An 18,483-nucleotide genomic window follows, 5' to 3' on the forward strand; every position below is an offset into this window, starting at 1 on the left:
TAACCAAATTCAAAATACTTGATTCATTCCTGCAGGGACCATTCATGACAGGCAGCTTTGCAAATTTAAAAACACACAAAAGAAGCACATGGAAAAAAAATTTGCACATAAAATTAATCTAAAAACATAAAAGAAGCACATAAAAAAAGAATTTGCACATAAAATTAATCTAAAAACATAAAAGAAAGATGAAAAGAAATGTGAAAAAAAAGAAAGACATGATCATAGCTGACCAACGACTGTCCAGCACCATGAAGTTATCCTGGTGTTTAATTATTCAAAAGTAAGATTCATGTTAGAAATATTCTGATCAAAAAGAGGCTGAGAGTCTTTCTGTCAAAAAGTATCGAGCCCTAAAATAAATAAGTAAAACCATATGAGAATAATGCACAATACATTAACACCAAACAGGATACGTAGGGGTGGAAAATGAAGAAAAAGTTGGACATTTGATTCAAAATATCGATCATGACTGCATGCTCTTGAGAAACTGACAGATTTAAAATGATTACAGTCATGTCTGATTTGTGAGTCTGTGAAGTGTGCAGCTCAATAAATAGCCTCAGATCTGAGAATTCACTTCCTCAGTTCTGCAGATCAGTGTGTGAAACTATCTGTGTTTGTGTGTAATGTGCGTGGCGGCAACTAATCACAGCAGAATATTGTCATTTACTCACTCTAATAGAATCGGTCATCATCCTCTGGTCTGAACTAATGCAGAGACAAATCCCCCACAGGGGATTGACTCACAGGCTGCTATTCTCAGCGATGACAGTCACATCCAGCTGGACTAATTCATTTACACCTGTAGCCTCAAATATTTATGTGTCTCCTACAATGATGTGATTCATGAAATAACTCACATACCAGTAAATGGACTTTGAATCTGTGACTACATGGTGATATAATATCAAGTGGTAAACATGGCCGCATATTAAATATCCCATAAAGCGCTTATAAAAATCCCCGTTGGTCCCTGCCAGATGGTTAAAGGATAGTTTGGGGTCATGGGAAATGATATCCTTCTGTTTTGAGGCAAACATAAATAAGTGTTGGTGTTTGTTTAGACAAAACATAATGGCTCAGAGTCGGCTTTTATGATGGAGAGGGAGGAAGTGTGAGGGGAAAGGAGTCTCACTTTAAAGTGGATGGAGCCGGCGGCGGCGGCAGCGGCCCTGTTTGTTTGTATTTCCAGCATACACTGGAGTCACCAGGAGGCCAGCAGTGTCTGCGAGGCTCTTGTGTCAAAACGCATCCCGTCTCCCCCCTACAAACACACTCTACCCCTCCTCTTTCGTCTGCTTTTAGCGTCTTCCTCTCCGACTTCCCACAAACATGGATTCCGTCGAATCCGTCTGTCACGACTCTGCGGGAAAAAAAACCCCATCCCTCTGTTTACCACTCGTCTCTTAAAATCCACCTTTCAGTCCCTTTCCTCCTCTGTTGTCCTGTCCTGCCCCAGGTTCCGTCTTATGCAAGGGTCACGACCCTGCCAACCTCTTATTGACCCCGGCTTGACCTTTGCAGGTTAGCTTCTCTGTCAGCTGCAGCTGTGGCACAGCTAAAAGCCTGGATAATCCAATCACACAGTCATTAGTGCTGAGTAGGCCAGAGCTGAAGCAGGTGAGTGTGCGTTTGTGTGTGTCTCTTGCTCATAATCTTACTCTTTTATTGAGATTTTTGCTCATTTCACACACAGATAATCACAACCTTCCCCTGTTAGTCATGTGCTTAAAAACACATCAGATCAGTGGCATTAAAACCCAGTGATCTGTCACTTCAGTCCAATTCTGCTCCGAGTATTAAACAACCAGATGCTGCCGCGGTGTCACACAGTAAATCAGCTCTTTCAGTGTCATAAAACCTCTGCTTCTAAAAACAGAGAGTAAAGTAGCGCTGTGTGGATGCAGATGAGGGAGGGGGGTTGCCAGGCTCGAGGATTTCAGGATGAAAAGCATGTTTGGCGCTCGAGCCAATCATAACGGAAATAATAACTGTAGATAAAGTAGGAGGCTTGAACTCTAAAGAAGTAAATATAAATGAATATTCTTAATGACTGCAAAAGACAATTCACATTAAAATAATAATGATTTAAGATGATTCATACACCTTTAAATGATCAGTTTGTAGGATTTAGTGGCATCTTGAGGTGTTTTTTAAGTGCGGTGGCCTTGAAACTTGTGAAAAATGCAAATTGTTTGTCCCTTCTGGGCTACTGTAGAAACATGGCGGTTCAACTACAGGTCAATTAGCTTTGCTTGGCCTTGCTCAATTTGCATCTAAACTTAACAGTCGGCATCAAAACATTATGCAACACACACTGGCAGATATACTGAGGAGGTACCGAAGTCCAGTGTCCATTTAGGAAGAATAGTGATAAGAAAAGGGAAAAGAGAAGAAAAGGAGAAAAAGGAGAAAAGGGAGAAAAAAAGACAAAAAAAGGTCGCTATTTTGTATCTATATCTATCTGATGAATGTGTGTCTTCCTGTCTGAACACAAACAGGACAGTTGTGATGAGTTTAAAGGCTCTGGATGCACCACAGAGTCACATCTAAATGCTGCAAAGTGATTATTTGGACATCACTCCTGGAGTTGGAGGTATTCCCCAATTAAAAAGCTGATATAACTGAGATAAAGGATATAATGATAACATGACCTTAGTTGCAATCTGCAGTAAATCATATACTTAATCATTTCTTTATGTATAATAATTTGTTTTTTTTTCTCTCCCACCTTCCTGAAGGACCGGGACGCCCACTGCCGAGTCCTCATCATAACTTCAGTAGCTGACCCTCATTCCCCTCAACTTCTCCACATGTATATCAGAGATCACCTCCAACATTGACCAGAACTGAAAGTACCTCCTCTTTTTCCCTGTTTCAGAGCATGGTGCCACCCCCCCCCATCCCCCCCACCCCCAAAGTGTCAAGTCAGTAACATTCACAGGCAGCAGGTCTCCACGTAAGACGTAAGTCATGTTAGTCATGTTAGTATACTCCATCACATGACTGATACATGATGTAGACATGTTATTCATACGCTGTTCAGCTGTTACATTGTGTTTAGTGACCCATCAGACTCTGTGACCCGCAGTGTTGGAGGAAGTACTCAGAGCCTTTGCTTACATAAATCTAGACAAAGTACATCATTAAGAGTAACATTTAAATATAGACACAGCCAAAATTAGTACTTTAACTTTAGTACTTTCAGTAAATTACATACTTTAACTGAAGGATCTATGAATGAAGTATTTTAAATTGTGTTATTGATATGAGACATCAGTTAATGATTGGATACCTCTAGCTCCCGATACCGCAGGTCACAGAATCTGATGGGTCAGTGTAACACCTGCTATGTATTATCAGTCCCTTCCTGTTGGCTGGTACATAGCTGCACCAAGAGAAAGTCATTTCCAGTTTGTGTGAGATCTATTTGGAAGAAATGCTTCAAAACACTGAATGTTGAAGCTAATATATTTCTTCAGCTCAGTTACGCTTTTCAACAGGCCACAGAACATGTAGGCTATGAAGCAACAGCTGAGAGCTAATACGATTATTTCTACAGTACGAATTCATGGTGACTGCACGTTATAACAGGGCGATACACATAGGGAAGAAGATAATGTTTAATGCTCAGTCTAAGGAGATAAAAATATAAATTTGTAAAAATATATAATATAAAATTTGAAACTGAAAACACAGACCAATCTTCAAGCAAGGATCAGGGCCGTATTCAGGATTTTGGAAATACTGAGGTCATGTAAGAGCCCCCCCCTCCCAGGATTCTACTTTATTTCGACAGCAAAAAAAAATGTGTCTCTATCTATTATCTAGTATCTATTATTTAATTTGTCATATTTAATTGCCTGATCACTGTTGAAAAGAAATGCTGGTGGGAATCTGTTGTTGTTGGCAACAGTAGTCCAAATAGTATATATTGTGTCAGAACCTATAAATTATCCTCCAGGTGCTACATTATCATTAGGATTATAGGTTAGGAGCTCCCACCAAGATGTTAAAACTCAACATTCATTCAACATGACCTCAGTGCCTTCAGTGTCAGCTATAACCAATTACTGTTTCTAAAGGTCATCTTACTATTTACAGAAGAATATGACTGTATTAAAAGAGGATATTGTAATTATAATGGTATTCACAGACTGTTTATGTTTGATTAAAGTTAAAATACATTTCATTGAATCACTATTTTCTCTCATATACATACAGTTTATTATATAGTATGCTTTTTTAAATGGCCAGACAGATGAAAAGAAAGTCTTCTCTATGTGAAATAAAAAGAGTGCCAATAAAAGCCAAAGCTGAAAACTGATTCAAAGCCATCCTTTTATAATCTTTGTGCTGTTCAATAAAACAAATAATAAAAAACATCCTTCCTGCCTTCTTATCTGTCTCTATTTAACCAGAATTTAAAGACCCAGTTTTAATGAGCACCACGTTTTTGACAATGTCGCCCACTGCAAGGAACACCAGACAACGGCTAATGTTAAGTGACAATTTCACCTTTATTAACATGGTGAAGAATCATTAGTAAAGGTCAGGGTGACAGGCTGGTGGTGCTCAGGTGGTGCCTGTAAAGAGAGCAACACACTGAGAGAGAAAAGACTCATTAAATCACAAGGACGTCACTACCATGAATCACAGCAGTTTTTATCTTTGAGCTGTACCGACCATCCATGTAAATGTTGAAGATGATTTAAAAGAAGAAGAAAAAAAAGTGAATGAGGTCTTTTCAACAGTTGAATATTAGCACCCCTGATTTTTTTTTTTTTTTTTTTTTAAATGAGGGAATTAAAGTAGTTTTCATCCCGTGTTTGTGTGGAAAATAAAGCGGTCTGACAGCCAATATCTTTTGGAATTTAAAAGGTTAGTTATCCGAGGCCACCATTAAACACGTGTTTAATGGTGGCCTTAATGGTGGGCATGTTTCAGTGCAAAATGTGAATGTTAAAAAATCATTTCTGAATTTAATAATGGCAACTTGAAGCGCTGAGTGGAGGGCTGCTGGTTCCATTTATTTCATGTCTGTGGAGACCGGCCAAAACATTGCAGCAGTGTTCGACGCTGTTCCATTAACAAAAATAATAATAACAGTTAATATTGTTCAGCTAAAAACATCCTTATTTTGATCCTGGATATTATAACAAGGTGCAACTGTTGCTAATAAACATTTGCTTGTCAGGAAAGTTTTTCAAAATCTATGATCCTCATAACCTTAATCCTGTGGTTATTATAGTAGCCATGGCGACAAAGGCCACTTACCTACCATTATGGAAGAAGTACCTAACCCTAACCCCTGACCCTAATCCTAACTCTAATCAAGTGAGGTTTTTTTAGCCTAAATCTAACCAGATCATCACCAAATCATAAAGCATCGTTATTTTTCAACAGTAACTAAAACATTCAAATCAACAGTCAAATCCAGATAGCATACGGAAGTGGGTCACTTCAGGCACTGCGGGTCTTCTTCAGGCCTGGAAAAAATGGATGTGATATGTAAAACATGGCCCAAACATCCCAAATCAAATGTCTTTTTCTGTGGTAAAGATGCAGTCCACTCAGATATGTGTATGTGGGATGTGGGCCAGTCCTGGTTTATCTGTTTTTTCTTGGTAGACTTACAGCATCTGAGAAACAGGAGCGGAGCGCCCAAATGCCATAATTCCACAAGATATGCCGGCCAGATGAAAGTACTGAAAGTGTCAATGTGTGTGTGCTACATCTGGGACTGTGCTCGCATTTGGTTGTTTAATTTGTGGGACTTGTTGAGCTTTGCTGCCATAAATATTCACTGGAGCATCAAATGTGTATAAATCTACAGTTGGAAGTAGTCCCCAGCAAATGCACAAGTTATTCCTTCTTGGGTATTATATGCTAAAAAAGTACAGCGCACAGGAAACTATGAGGCCAAACACATGAAGGCATAAATATTTGATGCATTTTAATGTTCTATAGGAACCGACAGAGTCACGGCTGAGGGCAACAGACAGGGTAAGAAAGCTGTAAAGTTGGAGAGAGCGAGAGACTCGTTTTGTTGTTTTTTATTGGATTTGAAAAATGTAAAAATATTGTAGAATAATGCAGACCTTATCCTTTATAATAATGTTTTTAACCTAGAGCTCCAAGCAAGCCAAATCAAACACTCAAAGCTAAATTCTGTACTCCACATAACCCTGATCGAGCTTTTGTGGTTTCTACCACCGTAAAGGTGGGCAACCTTCGTCGTCATGGCAACGGTAAGCACCGTGATAATCATTATTATGTTTTTTTTTTTTTTTTTTTTTTTTTTAAATAACCCATCTTGCAGTTGGAGGTTGGAAGGAACCCATCTGTCTATCTAGCTATCCACCCAACACACATCTCCTCATCTCATCTGAACTCTCCTCTGGGTCATAATTACTACGACTGCTAGAGATCTTAAACTTAAACTTACTTATAGGTCGTTTTTGCCTACTGAATTTTATCTATATGGTCCAACTTCTTATTAAGTGGGCAGGTGAATAAATAAAGCAGGAGTCAAGTATTGGACATTTTCAGGCTTCAGTGGAGCAATGTCTGACATCAACATCATCACAGCCACCCACGTTCGTCGTATCCTGAATTATCTCCCAGAATCTGGTTCTCATGGCAGGTCTGATGTTCCAGAGGTCATGAACTCCGAGCAAAGATGCTAATAGAGCAATAAAAAAGCAGCTTTGCTTTTGCCCCGGCTGCGTGAGTGACATTGATCTTACAGTAGAGAGACAGTGTCGTCCTTTTAAGACTACATGCATGGACAGAGGCTGCATTTCCCACTTCTCACTGCATGAAAAGAGGGGAAAAGTTCAAACACCTCTTCCTCTAACTCATACGTGACATTAAAAAGCTAAATTCATCCTAATTTCTCCTTTATCAAGAACGATTACTATAAATATTTAAGTGTAACATGCCTTTTATCAGTCAAAAAAAAAAACACATTAAACTTTGATGATGAAAATGTTCTTCTTACTAATGTGAGGAGGTTCCTCTTTTTAAACTCACAGTGGGGAAGGGTTTAAACAGAAACTATGGTCTGTAGTGCTCAGACAGAAAGCAGTACATTTTTAGAGGAGCTAAAAACTTCCAAACTGTGCCGACAGCAAGATGTGGTTCGAAGATGAGGACCCTGCAGCTGCAGGTAAGAGTTGATAATGTCGATATATTTTTTGTCACATAATGAGTATTGCAGTTTCAATAAGATTTCTCAGTATCCAAATAAATCATATTTAAATAACTGGGGACTTGCTTTCAGAGCAGGGTAAGATATAAGTGGTTTTAGGTTTAGGGATTCAGTATATCAAAAAATAAATAAATAAAAATGTAACTTTTAATGAGTCAGATTTAGATTCAGACTTTATTGCCCATTAAATTTACATAAAATGAAAATTCGTCTTTGGGAAAGGCATATTATACGACACACATCATGCATAATAATAATGTGCAACAATACAACATATGATGCATTACAACTTGGATAAAATCTTAGAGTGACTAAGAGGCAAGAGGCAGTGTTTAAAGTGATGAGTGAATTGTCCATAACATCAACATTAACCATAAAATGCTTCAACACTGTGCAGCTGTTCATTTCATAGAGGCAGAGTTTGTATTTTTAACAGTGGATCTTCTTTTGATTCATGACATAAAAATCACTTAAAGATATGAAATACCCTTGTAGCAGCTGGTAACTTGGTGTCAGCCACTTACTTAACTTTGCCAATTTTTTAATGTAATAAGCCAATAACATAATAACTTGCCAATAATGTAATAAAAGTCCTGATCTGGTTAAAAAAATCCTTTACAAATGTAATAACTGGAGCCAATAATGTAATAATATACTAATACCACTTTATTGAAGTTTCATTATTGGATATGAAGAGTCACACTTTCATGGCTCTTATCTCCTTCAAATATTTGCTTAAGGACCGAACCACACAAATACAAACCCACTACACTCTTTCTCTCTATTTATTTGTTTGTGTTGCTTGTATAATTTTTTTACCCTTCTTAAAACATAAAAACGGGTCTATTTGACCGTACCATACAAGGATTATGCAGCTATTTGTTTCCCTAATAGAGACAGAGAGTGAAACTTTTTTATAGGGGACCCTCCTTTGATTTCACTTCTTGTATTTTACCATTGACCTCCTTCATGAAGTTCCTCTTGCAGTCACACTAACAGGATGTGCGTCTCCCACTGAGCCAGTTCTCTGTTTTGTGTTGCCGCAGCCCGTTTGAGAACCTGTCTGTTGTTTGAGGATAAAATGACTTCTGTTTCCCCTACAGAGGTTGACGGCGAGAGCGGTTTATCCTCTGAAGATGAGGAAGACATTCAGGTACCACTGTTAGTGATGGCAAATTAGTGGTTGATGAGTGTCACTTTCTAGGAGACGATCAGCATGGGTGGAAACCTCCTGCTCGATGAACTTTTATCCTGCTGACAGTAACATTTCTTCACATTAGTCATACAATTTGGCCTGGCTCCCTTTGCTCAAAGGCATAAATGATAATACTACTGCTACTACTGCTAATAATAATAATAATAAATATTTCTCTTCTGATCTCTGCCAATCGATCATTAATGTTTCACTGTTTTAAATGAAAGTAGTAGTGAGGGGAAAAGGAGAGAAAATACAAGAATGTGCAACAAAAGCTACTTGATTACATTAACAAGGATAAATGCAGGTTTTGTTAGTGAGAATAAAATGTGATTCAAACATAACTTGTTGGATGATTTTGTTTTTTATTATTGTTTACTGTAATTATTAGTATGAGATCCTGGAAAATCAGAGAGATGAAGCCAATCAGAAGCTGTCTGAACTGGAGGAAGGTGAGAATTCAGTTCATTTATTCAGATTATATAAAAGAGGCAAAATCATATCCAGCAACGTAGATGAATCGTATTGAGTTTAAATTTCAGGTTGATTTTGTATATTTTTTTCATATGTTTTCCATTTTTATGAGATAATCATGAGTGACACCATCTCCTCCTTTCATTCTCAGTCTCCAATCAGCTCCTGAAAGAGATGAACATGTTAGAGATCCAGTTCCAGATTGAGCGTTCCTGCAGAGAGAGTGCTGAGGCGCTGGCTGTCCAAGTACGCACATTAACTGTTAAACCTTTTCTTTTCTTCTTCTTTCTTTATCTGTTTTGTTCCTTTATGTTTTATTTCTTTTCAAGCGTTCCTTTGCCTTTTGCTTTCATGCCCTTTCTTTTCTTTTCTGACCAATTTTTCCTTTTGTTGTTTCTGTTTGTTTCCATTCCTGTCTTGTCATTTCCTTTTCTGTCATGTTCTTTCTTGTCTTAATTTTCCTTTCCTATCTTTCCTGCTTCCTTTCCTGCTTCCTTTCCTTTCCTTTCCTTTCCTTTCCTTTCCTTTCCTTTCCTTTCCTTTCCTTTCCTTCCTTTCCTTTAATTGTTCCTTTTCTTTCTTGTACTGTCCCATTTTTCCTCTCCTTTTCATATCTTTCTTTTCCTTTTTTCTTCTATCTTTTCTAATCCTGACATGTTAAAGAACAAAAAAAAGAAAGAAAGAAAGAAAGAAAGAAAGTAAAACCACAGCGGCAGCATCGACCTCCAGACATACCATCGCTCCCTCTGTTGCCTAGGTGACCAAAGAGAACAAAGTGCTGAAGAGAAGGAGCCAGATGCTGATGCCGCTCATCCATGAGCTGCCCGAAGATCTGTCTGCTGTGACCTTTGACCTCGAGACTGACCCCACAGCTGACGGTGACGCTGTTGGTTTAGGCGGGGTCAGTAACGAGGAGACGCTGCTGCTGCAGAGCCAAGCAAAGATCGCAGGTTAAACAAATGAGACACTGCACACGAGTCAAAATTACAATAGACACTAAAACACTAAGGCCCTTTTTTGACTAATTGTAAAGTACATATATATAATTAGGAATATATGTAGAAACAATAACCTTAAAACAGGAAGGCTGTTTTACATGATGTGTCCCAAAATAATCATATTTAACATGATATATTAAATATTACCAGTTCATCCAATTAGAAGAAGTTGACTAATTGCATGTAATTTGTGTATTTATTCTCCACTTTTCTGTCATTCCTAGCCCTATTATCCCTCAGTTATTTATCTTTTTTTAAATCTTAATTAAGGGCTTGGTGTAAATGTCTACAGCTCAAATATGAACCTCTTTGTCTCTGTGTGTCAGAGCTGCAGGCATCAGTGGACACTCTGCTCACTGAGAAGCTGCAGTTGGAGCAACAGGTGGAGGCTCTGAGCAAAGAGCAGGCCTTACTCAGAGAGCAGGTACTTCTGTCAAACACCACCATGTTTATGAGAGTGTATGACTGAAGATATACCAGTGAGCCTTACCACCATTTTCTTACCCTCAGCTTGCTCTGGAGGCCGAGGAGAAAGAAGTTGTATTGAGGAAAATTAGCAAACAGAGCAAGACCATGAATAAAATGAAACGAGGTAAGTCTGCATGACATTAGGGCTGCAACTAATGATTATTCTCATTCATAGTTTAACTTAAAAAAATGTCACAAAAATATATTTAAAAAAGGTGATATCTGTTCTTGTTTCAATGTCTCATTTTGTCTGACCAACAGTCCAAAATGTTAATTCCTGAAGAAACCGCTGTATTTGATCTAAATGGCATTGAGACGTGCAAATATAGTTTTGGTTTTATTTCTGCCACCACTTCAAAACAATGTAGGTGCATAATGTTTGGTAGATTGGGCGACATGACCCTTTAATTTACAGTTAAGTATGCCATTAAGATCCTTTTAACCAAGAGGTTTGAACCAGCCAATATTTGGCATTTTTATGTGATAAATGATCAAAACTGCAATTAATCATCTCAGCAGTGCATTGTAACAATAACATTTCATTTTCAAACACAATGAATACTTTTGCGTGTCTGTGTGTGTCTGTGTGTGTCTGTGTGTTTGTTTGTGTGTCTACAGTCTCCCAGCTTGTCGCAGAGGAGTTCACAGAAATATCTGAGAAGCTGGAGCTGGAGCAGGGCCTCCGGCAACACGCTGAAGTCTTCGCCCACCAGGTGTGAGCGTGGCATGCATATGTGTGTGTGTGTGTGTGTGTGTGTGTGTGTGTTTGTGTTTGTGTGTTTTCAGCACGGCATGAAACATTTTGTCATACATTCACACCTATATAGACTGAAGGTGACGGGTCGTGCCACGGGAAAGGAGCAGGAGTGTTAGCGATGACCTTCGGGCAGCTACAACAAACAGACGGACACCCAGACTTGGGGGAGGGATGGGACAGACACACACATGCACACACACACACACATCCGATGTCAGAGAGCAGCTGATGTGGCGGGACAGGAGAAGGGGTTTCCATTCTCTGTTTTCACACTGATGACACATTGAGACAGACAAAAGCAGAGATGTAACAACACACACTTGTACACAAACACCAATTCACTTAAAATCCACATACCCAAACACACACACACACACACACACACACACACACACACACACACACACACACACACACACACACACACACACACACACACACGCTACAGTTTCCCGCTGCCCCAGCTGCTCCTATAATGAAGGCCTTTTCTTTCAAAAAACATCCCTCTGTTCCCTTCTCTTCCCATTTAGCCCCTCCCTTCACCATAATTAGTGGTCATCACTGCCGCCGAAGGAGAATAGTGGTCTTTAAGCACAACCTGTCTTTGCCTGACACCTTTATGTTTTGCTGAGCATATAGCAATTGTCGCCTTTGTGCGCGGCGTCCTCCATTTACCGGACAGGCGCACAATGAGTTGCCTTGCAGGGGTCCTTACCTGTGAAAAGGACCCCCAACTGTTCATACAATTCAGCCCCTTTACTCTCAATTCATGGTAAAAGACCCCCCTGTGCTGAATGCCTCTTGTATGCACTACTATTTGTCTGTTTTCATGTGTTTTGAAAACACCAACCATTCACACTTCTTCTCTGTGATGCATGGTGGTATAATGATGCAGGGCCTCAAACAGGAAACAATTTAGAGGTTTTTTTTGTGTATTTGTGTCTTTGTCCCTTTTGTGCGTCTGTGTGTGAGTGTGTGTGTGGGTGTTTGGTTGGCTCGGTGTGTTTGTATGTATGAAATCATTGTGCTAATTGCTGTGTGAAAATTGCTCTCTGCTGATGGGAAGAGTAAGACCAGAGATTAGAGCGGTGTAATTTGCAGCATGCAGTCTGGTGCTGCGTGTGCTGATACAGAGCTCAGCTAACGTGCTGCTAACGTGTTGCTTTGGTTTGTGTGTACAGTAAAAACACAGAAATGAAAGCACCTTTACCACACTTCTTGTTCTCTGATGGCTGACCTGTTCTCACACATGTACATATACGATCTATCAGACAGGTAGTTTATGAACCTAATATAGCAAGAGTCACGTCCTCTGTGTTGTTTCTGGTCATTAGGAGATTTTAACAACCACAATAACACACAAATGACACATTATAGGATTTTAATCATGATTCTAAAATCTGTCTGTTTGTGATCCATGGAAACAGCATTTGGACAATCATTGCAGGTGATAAACTTGTGGTTATTGTTTTACTTGAACATTTTGTCTCATTAGTGATGACTGCTGTTACTTTTCTACCAGACATTTTTGTAGTTACTGCGTTTTTGAATTACAGTCTATAGGAGGAAATAAAGCATCTCAAATTGCAAGTAGACTTTCTCAAATACTAGACATGCAAAAGAAGAAGATGACTAATATCTATACTTATGCACAGGTGCTCCACATGTAACATAATAAAACATATTATCATTTACCATGTGGACAGATATTAAGAGTTACAGTAGTAGTTTACATTTTTTTGGCCTGACCTAATAAGCTTTCAGAGTCATAACTCTTTAATGCATCATCCAGTTGCTACAGTACCAATTTAGGTAATGCTGTACAGAAGGGGACAGTGAATAAGTCTGAACAATCTGATGCAATTTCACCCATACTAGTGGCACTAAAAAAGAATTAAACTGATGTAGCAGCAGTTTGCAGCTCCAGCAGCTGATAGCTTCAGCAGCAATAAGACACATTTTCTGCAGGTAATACTGATTCTACTTATTTTAAAAATCCTGACCATTGTCCTGGATATAAACACATACACAAAAGATTTTTTTTAAGTAAGAAAAAAGGATTTTATCTACAACTGTTTATATAAACGTTTAAGGCACTGGTTCCCAACTTTAATGAGTTCCCTTGAAACAAAGTGTTTTCCTTCTAACATGGTCTTTTGGAAGTTATTTTTTTGACCCTTGAAAAGCCAAAACAATGTAGTAATTCACAAGAGAAAGGGAATAATTGTACAAAAGTTGGAAAAACATGTGTGTAGAAGATTTTTTTTTGCCTATTAATCACCACATGAACCCTCAGATTCATCTTGTGTCCTGAACTCTGGATTGGGAAGCAGTTAGCACTCTGGCAATTTATATGCTCTACACCGTAATTTTGCTGTATTGATTTGTCACAACATAGAAAAAAAGCCACTTAACATAATGTGGAGGAAAATTGTGATCACTCTCACAGCTAAAACATTGTGTTGCCATTGTTTCTGTTCTTCAATGAAGTCCGATGAGTAACACTAACAAGGCTTCTAAGTCATTGTTCAGTCAAACACTGGTTTGAAAACATTTTCTCTGCATTGTGACAACCTCCTGGGGATAGAAAATGAGCAAACAGCCATTTAGATCTCACTTTATTTTTCCTCTAATTGTGGTTTATTGTTGTTGATGTATTTCCTTTCCATTTTACTAGAAGCAGATAATCATAAAGATGTGTTGAAGATGTCAGAAGGTGAAAACTAGATGTGGTTTGTTTTGTCAGATGTTGGTGCAGCAGACGGTGACTAAGGGACCGAGCGTGATGCTGGTGCAGAGCCCAGAGACGGATCTGCAGCTGCAGCAAGCCCTGGAACAAATATCACATATCAGCACAGCGCTGGGTGATATACAGAGCTGCTTCCTGGACCAGGTTGTGTGTAGATCACAATTATTATAGATATCCATTCTGCTCTGTCAGTATTCCTTGTTATATCTCAGTTTATTTCATGCCTGTATTCAGAGAAAGCAGAGTCAGAGCTCTGTGGAAGAAAGCAGTGACTTCCATGAGCTGCAGAGCCTGAGAGATCAGCTGAAGAAGAGCGAGGAGGAGAGGAAGGCCTTAGAAACTCAGCTGTCCGAGGCTAACGGCACTGTCACACAACTCCAGGATGAAGGTAGCTGCTAGTGGGGAAAGTGTTTCTTAGAAATATTTCTTAGCACTTGTTTAAACCTCTCTCTAAAATGGAAGAGATTTAAGGATGGGATGTTGGTGTCTGATAAAATGGCAACTGAAATATTAAAGCCGATGTAAGTGCATCCACATGAAAGCTCCTCGACTGACATCTAGCTCCTAAAACCTGAATGGAAACCAGTGAGAAAAACATCCCAAAAACACCAGCTCATGGTCTCATGGAGTTTTATCGAATGTGATGTGATGTCTTATAGGCGAGTTTTAAACTTGCTGCTCACATGAGTTATTTAGGCTGAAAGCATATTCTTAATGACAAGTCTCTCAGTTTGTGGCATCTAGGCTTCAAGATGTCAGTGCAGAAACCTACTTGTACAGAAAACATTATAAACATTAGTTTCTAAAAGCCAAAGTTGAAAGTGATACTCAAATACATGTGACGTTTTACTCTCTTCCTTTATAGTGAAACAGTTACAAGATTCACAAAAAAGGGAAGAAAAAGCTGATGAGCCAGAGGAGGATAAATCTACCCCTGCTCCACCTCCTCCTCCACCCCCACCCCCACCTCCTCCTCCTCCTCCTGCCACTGTCGTAAAGTAAATTTCACTAAAGCCAGAGCTTCTTCTACCATTGAAACACAGTTATTCATAGTTGCACATTGTGTTAAACACATAGTATTAAACACATTTTAAGCTTTATAAGTTCTTCAGGAGTCAGAGAAGAATGAAGGACAAGTTAGACTCTGTGCTGATTTACTGTTGTATAATGAAATGTGAATATATGAATGAAATCTGAGGATTTAACCCCCGTGACCTTTTTCTTTCTCTCTGTTTCTCTCTTCTGTGTGAATAGTACGCTCGATTTCCTGAGGAGCCGGAGGAAAGATAGAGCTAATAAAACGGATCAAGACGGTGAATCACACTTTGTTCACTTTCAATGGATTTCATTACTATTTCACAAAACCTATGATGTCTATTCTCAAAATATGTAGAGGGTTCTCTTGAGTTACATATCTCTACACAGTCTTATTTATTTCTATTTAAGATTAAATATTAAATGCAGCATATCTGGCACATTTTCTCAAATTATACATAATACTGTCTGCTGCAGTGAAAATTGCTGTTTATTACCATTGAGGAAAGGAAGAAGAAAAGTTCCCATCTTCTTTTAAGTATCAGTTAATGAAACCTTTTATAATGTTGGAGACTGTTTGGACTCAGAAAAATGTAATTTATTAAGCAGCAGTGGTTTGTTCAGGTTTTAGTACAAAGGTGCAGTCAGTATTAGCAACAATAATCAATATGGCTGAACAGACAAAGAAAAGAGTCCGACATACAACGAAGTTATGTTTTATCTGTTTTTAATCTTTAAGAGTCAGTACCCGTGGTGAACACGAAGGCGAAAGCGATAGATGAGATGATGGAGAGGATAAAGAAAGGCATCATCCTGAGGCCCGCCAACCGAATACAGGTAGACAAAGATTTAGTTCTTTAACACATAGATGATGATGATCCGAGTAGGAATCCAAAGTAATAGATAAAAAACTCTGATAACCAACGTCTAATTTCCTCTGGTGAGTTTACAGGATGATGACAGCTCATGGAAGGTCAGTAATCCTCATATCTGTTTGTTCCTTTTTCAGCTCCTAAGACACATTTCTTATATTTTGAATCCTACTTTTTTTCTTTGTAGGACCAGAGGAATGAAAACAGAAAATCAGCTGTCGTAGAGTTGAAAGGAATGCTGGTAAGTCAACCAAAACCCGAAGTGATAAATGACGACTTAAGCGACCTAATTTTGAAATATATCTTTAACCGTCTGACACACCAGAACAATATGAAACGTCAGAACCACCGCAGAGTGCCATCTAAGAGAGGCCGAAACGTTGGGGAGGCGGAGCTCCTGATGGTGCTGCAGAGGAGGAGGAGAGCCATGGGAGATGCCCCTTCATCCTCAACACAAACAGAAGGTATGCTCTCCTCTGTGTGACATATATTTCATGGGTTAGGGTTAGGGGCCAGATGTGCAACATAACAGAAATCACAAGCACTCAATTAGTAAATCATATGTCTAAAAGGATAGTTAAACCTTTTAAACCTACAGGTGGATTCAGCATAATATTCAGATGGGTAGAACTGCTTCCAGTACAGCTCAGAGTTGTGTATGTTATATAATTCCAGGGCCAGTGTGCTTTCATGTAAAGTAAGTGTAGCTCCAGTTGTAAATAATAAAAGAGGCTTATAGAAGTCAAGTCAGGACGTATGTATGGAGCAAGGCTAGGGTTACTTTAGCTTTCAATCACATATTGGTTTATGGACTGCCGTTTGATGCCTTGAGTTTGTTGATTTGACTGTCGCCATCTTTGAAAAGTATCAGATCACTTACAGTTAGATAGATAGATAGATAGATAGATAGATAGATAGATAGATAGATAGATATAGAGATAGATAGATAGATAGAGAGAGAGAGAGAGAGAGAGAGATAGGTAGGTAGGTAGAGAGAGAGAGAAAGAGATAGATAGATAGATAGATAGATAGATAGATAGATAGATAGATAGATAGGGGGGGAGAGAGAGAGAGAGAGAGAGAGAGAGAGAGAGAGAGAGAGAGAGAGAGAGAGAGAGAGAGAGAGAGAGAGAGAGAGATAGGTAGATAGATAGATAGATAGATAGATGTGTGTGGCTGAGTTGTGGTCAGCTGTGACATTACAACCCGTATTCTTTGTTTTGTGATGATCTCTTGGTTATAGACCCCCAGCCAGGTCAGACGTGTTCCCCAGCGATGGCAGATGCTCCCTGGGCAGATGAGAGTGGCAGTGCCCCGGTGCTCCGTAGACTGAGACAGAACAGGGAGAAGAGGGACTCCCGCATCAGAGCGTCAGTGCTGATCGTCAGCCAAGAAAACTGAGAGCTGCCAGAGAAAGAAATTAACACCACTCTAGTAGCCGTTGCTAGTGATGAGTTTGATTTGCTTTTAATTCAAATGGATGCATTATTGTATTTGAATGTATATTGAATTAGCTCATTACTTTGCTGCTTCTGGAAAACTGCTGGTTGATCTTATTCTGTACTGAAAATGGCTGCAGGTCATTCTCTCGCTCCCTGTTTCCTGTCGGCCTCTCTGCCAAAATAAAGGCAAAAAGCCCAAAATAAAATCTTATCTTAAAAAAACAGAGTTGAGTTGTAATAACTGATCGCCTGTCAGTGATAATGTCAGAAAATAGTTCTTACTGTTGGATTTGTCCTCCTGGGAGCAGCAGACAGGAGGGTTATATTACAAAAACATCAAATTCCACATTCAGGCCAAGAGGATTTATTTTTTTCCTTTTTCGAAATGCCATTTAACCCAGGTCTGCTTCAGATAGCATGTACTTGTTGCGTGTCAAAGGAAAAGAAACCCCCTCAGCCGTGTTTAATGTCCAATATCATTCTCTTAAGGTTGCCTGGGTTTAACTGGTTCAAGTGCAAGTTACAGGATTTTCCAATTCTGCTACAAAAAATTGATGGAAAATGGCCATTAAAAGCAACTATATGAATACCCTCGTCCACCTCTCTCCCGAGGTGTCTGTCTCTTAAAGCTTGATCCAGCAGAAGGATGGAAGCTGCCATTTATTTAGGCACATTAAAGCTCTCACACCCAGACCACAGAGGTGTTGTTAGATAAGAGCCCCAGGTCATTTGTGCGCTTCCCCCCCTGAAAGTATCTTTAAATGCAGAAGGTCGCCTTTTGTTTTCTCACCTGCCACACAGATACAGTATATATGTGTGCATGCATGCATAAATGAATACACACACCCTCACACCATGGCATCTATCCACCTGCCTATCTGCCTTTGTTAAAAGCGTTTGAAAGAAGGATGAAATTACTCACCTTTGACTCTGACACCATTTTAGTGTCTTCACACTGTTGCACATTATATATTTACTTTATTTAGCTCTTTTTACTAGAAGGGCTGCCTTTCCACTCTCTAGCATGCATTTTTTATTGTTTTGCTCCACAGAGGTGTTAGCTTTTTTGGAATAAAGTAATGTGTGCTGTGCCCTCTGTGTTATTGAGTCCATGCACATGAAAGCCAGTGTGTGTGTGTGTGTGTGTGTGTGAGAAAGATAGACAAAGTTTTGAAACTGCTGTGTTCAAGGACACTGACGAGAGAAAAATATGTGTTATCAATACAGTCAAGGACTGGATTCAAATAGAAAGTAGTAAAATGATCTGCTTTTCCCTC

General features: G+C 39.1%; 2 protein-coding genes across 2 annotated transcripts in view; one reads left to right on the forward strand and one right to left on the reverse strand.

Moving 5' to 3' along the window:
- clcn3 (chloride channel 3) overlaps window positions 1-18,483 on the reverse strand; it is a 248,766-nt gene that overhangs the window by 45,071 nt on the left and 185,212 nt on the right. The gene's annotated exons all lie outside the window — the stretch shown is intronic.
- Window positions 7,099-17,354, forward strand: shtn2 (shootin 2). The gene is made up of 17 exons (XM_053343553.1): window positions 7,099-7,174; window positions 8,320-8,369; window positions 8,803-8,863; window positions 9,037-9,131; window positions 9,643-9,835; window positions 10,210-10,307; window positions 10,394-10,475; window positions 10,970-11,064; window positions 13,855-14,001; window positions 14,092-14,245; window positions 14,723-14,855; window positions 15,112-15,170; window positions 15,638-15,729; window positions 15,845-15,865; window positions 15,952-16,005; window positions 16,090-16,228; window positions 17,008-17,354. Exons 1-17 carry the CDS (start codon window positions 7,141-7,143, stop codon window positions 17,163-17,165), a joined length of 1,665 nt encoding a protein of 554 aa, XP_053199528.1. The 5' UTR covers window positions 7,099-7,140; the 3' UTR covers window positions 17,166-17,354.

This window comes from Scomber japonicus, chromosome 22, assembly GCF_027409825.1.
Source record: "Scomber japonicus isolate fScoJap1 chromosome 22, fScoJap1.pri, whole genome shotgun sequence".
In the NCBI taxonomy this organism is placed as follows: domain Eukaryota; kingdom Metazoa; phylum Chordata; class Actinopteri; order Scombriformes; family Scombridae; genus Scomber; species Scomber japonicus.

Excerpts from the sequence above, each read along its gene's own strand:
- shtn2 (XM_053343553.1), top strand. The coding sequence starts at position 7,141 with ATGTGGTTCGAAGATGAGGACCCTGCAGCTGCAG. Across the intron at positions 7,175-8,319 it reads TGAGGACCCTGCAGCTGCAG|AGGTTGACGGCGAGAGCGGT; the intron begins GTAAGAGTTGAT and ends TTTCCCCTACAG. Across the intron at positions 10,308-10,393 it reads AGGCCTTACTCAGAGAGCAG|CTTGCTCTGGAGGCCGAGGA; the intron begins GTACTTCTGTCA and ends TCTTACCCTCAG.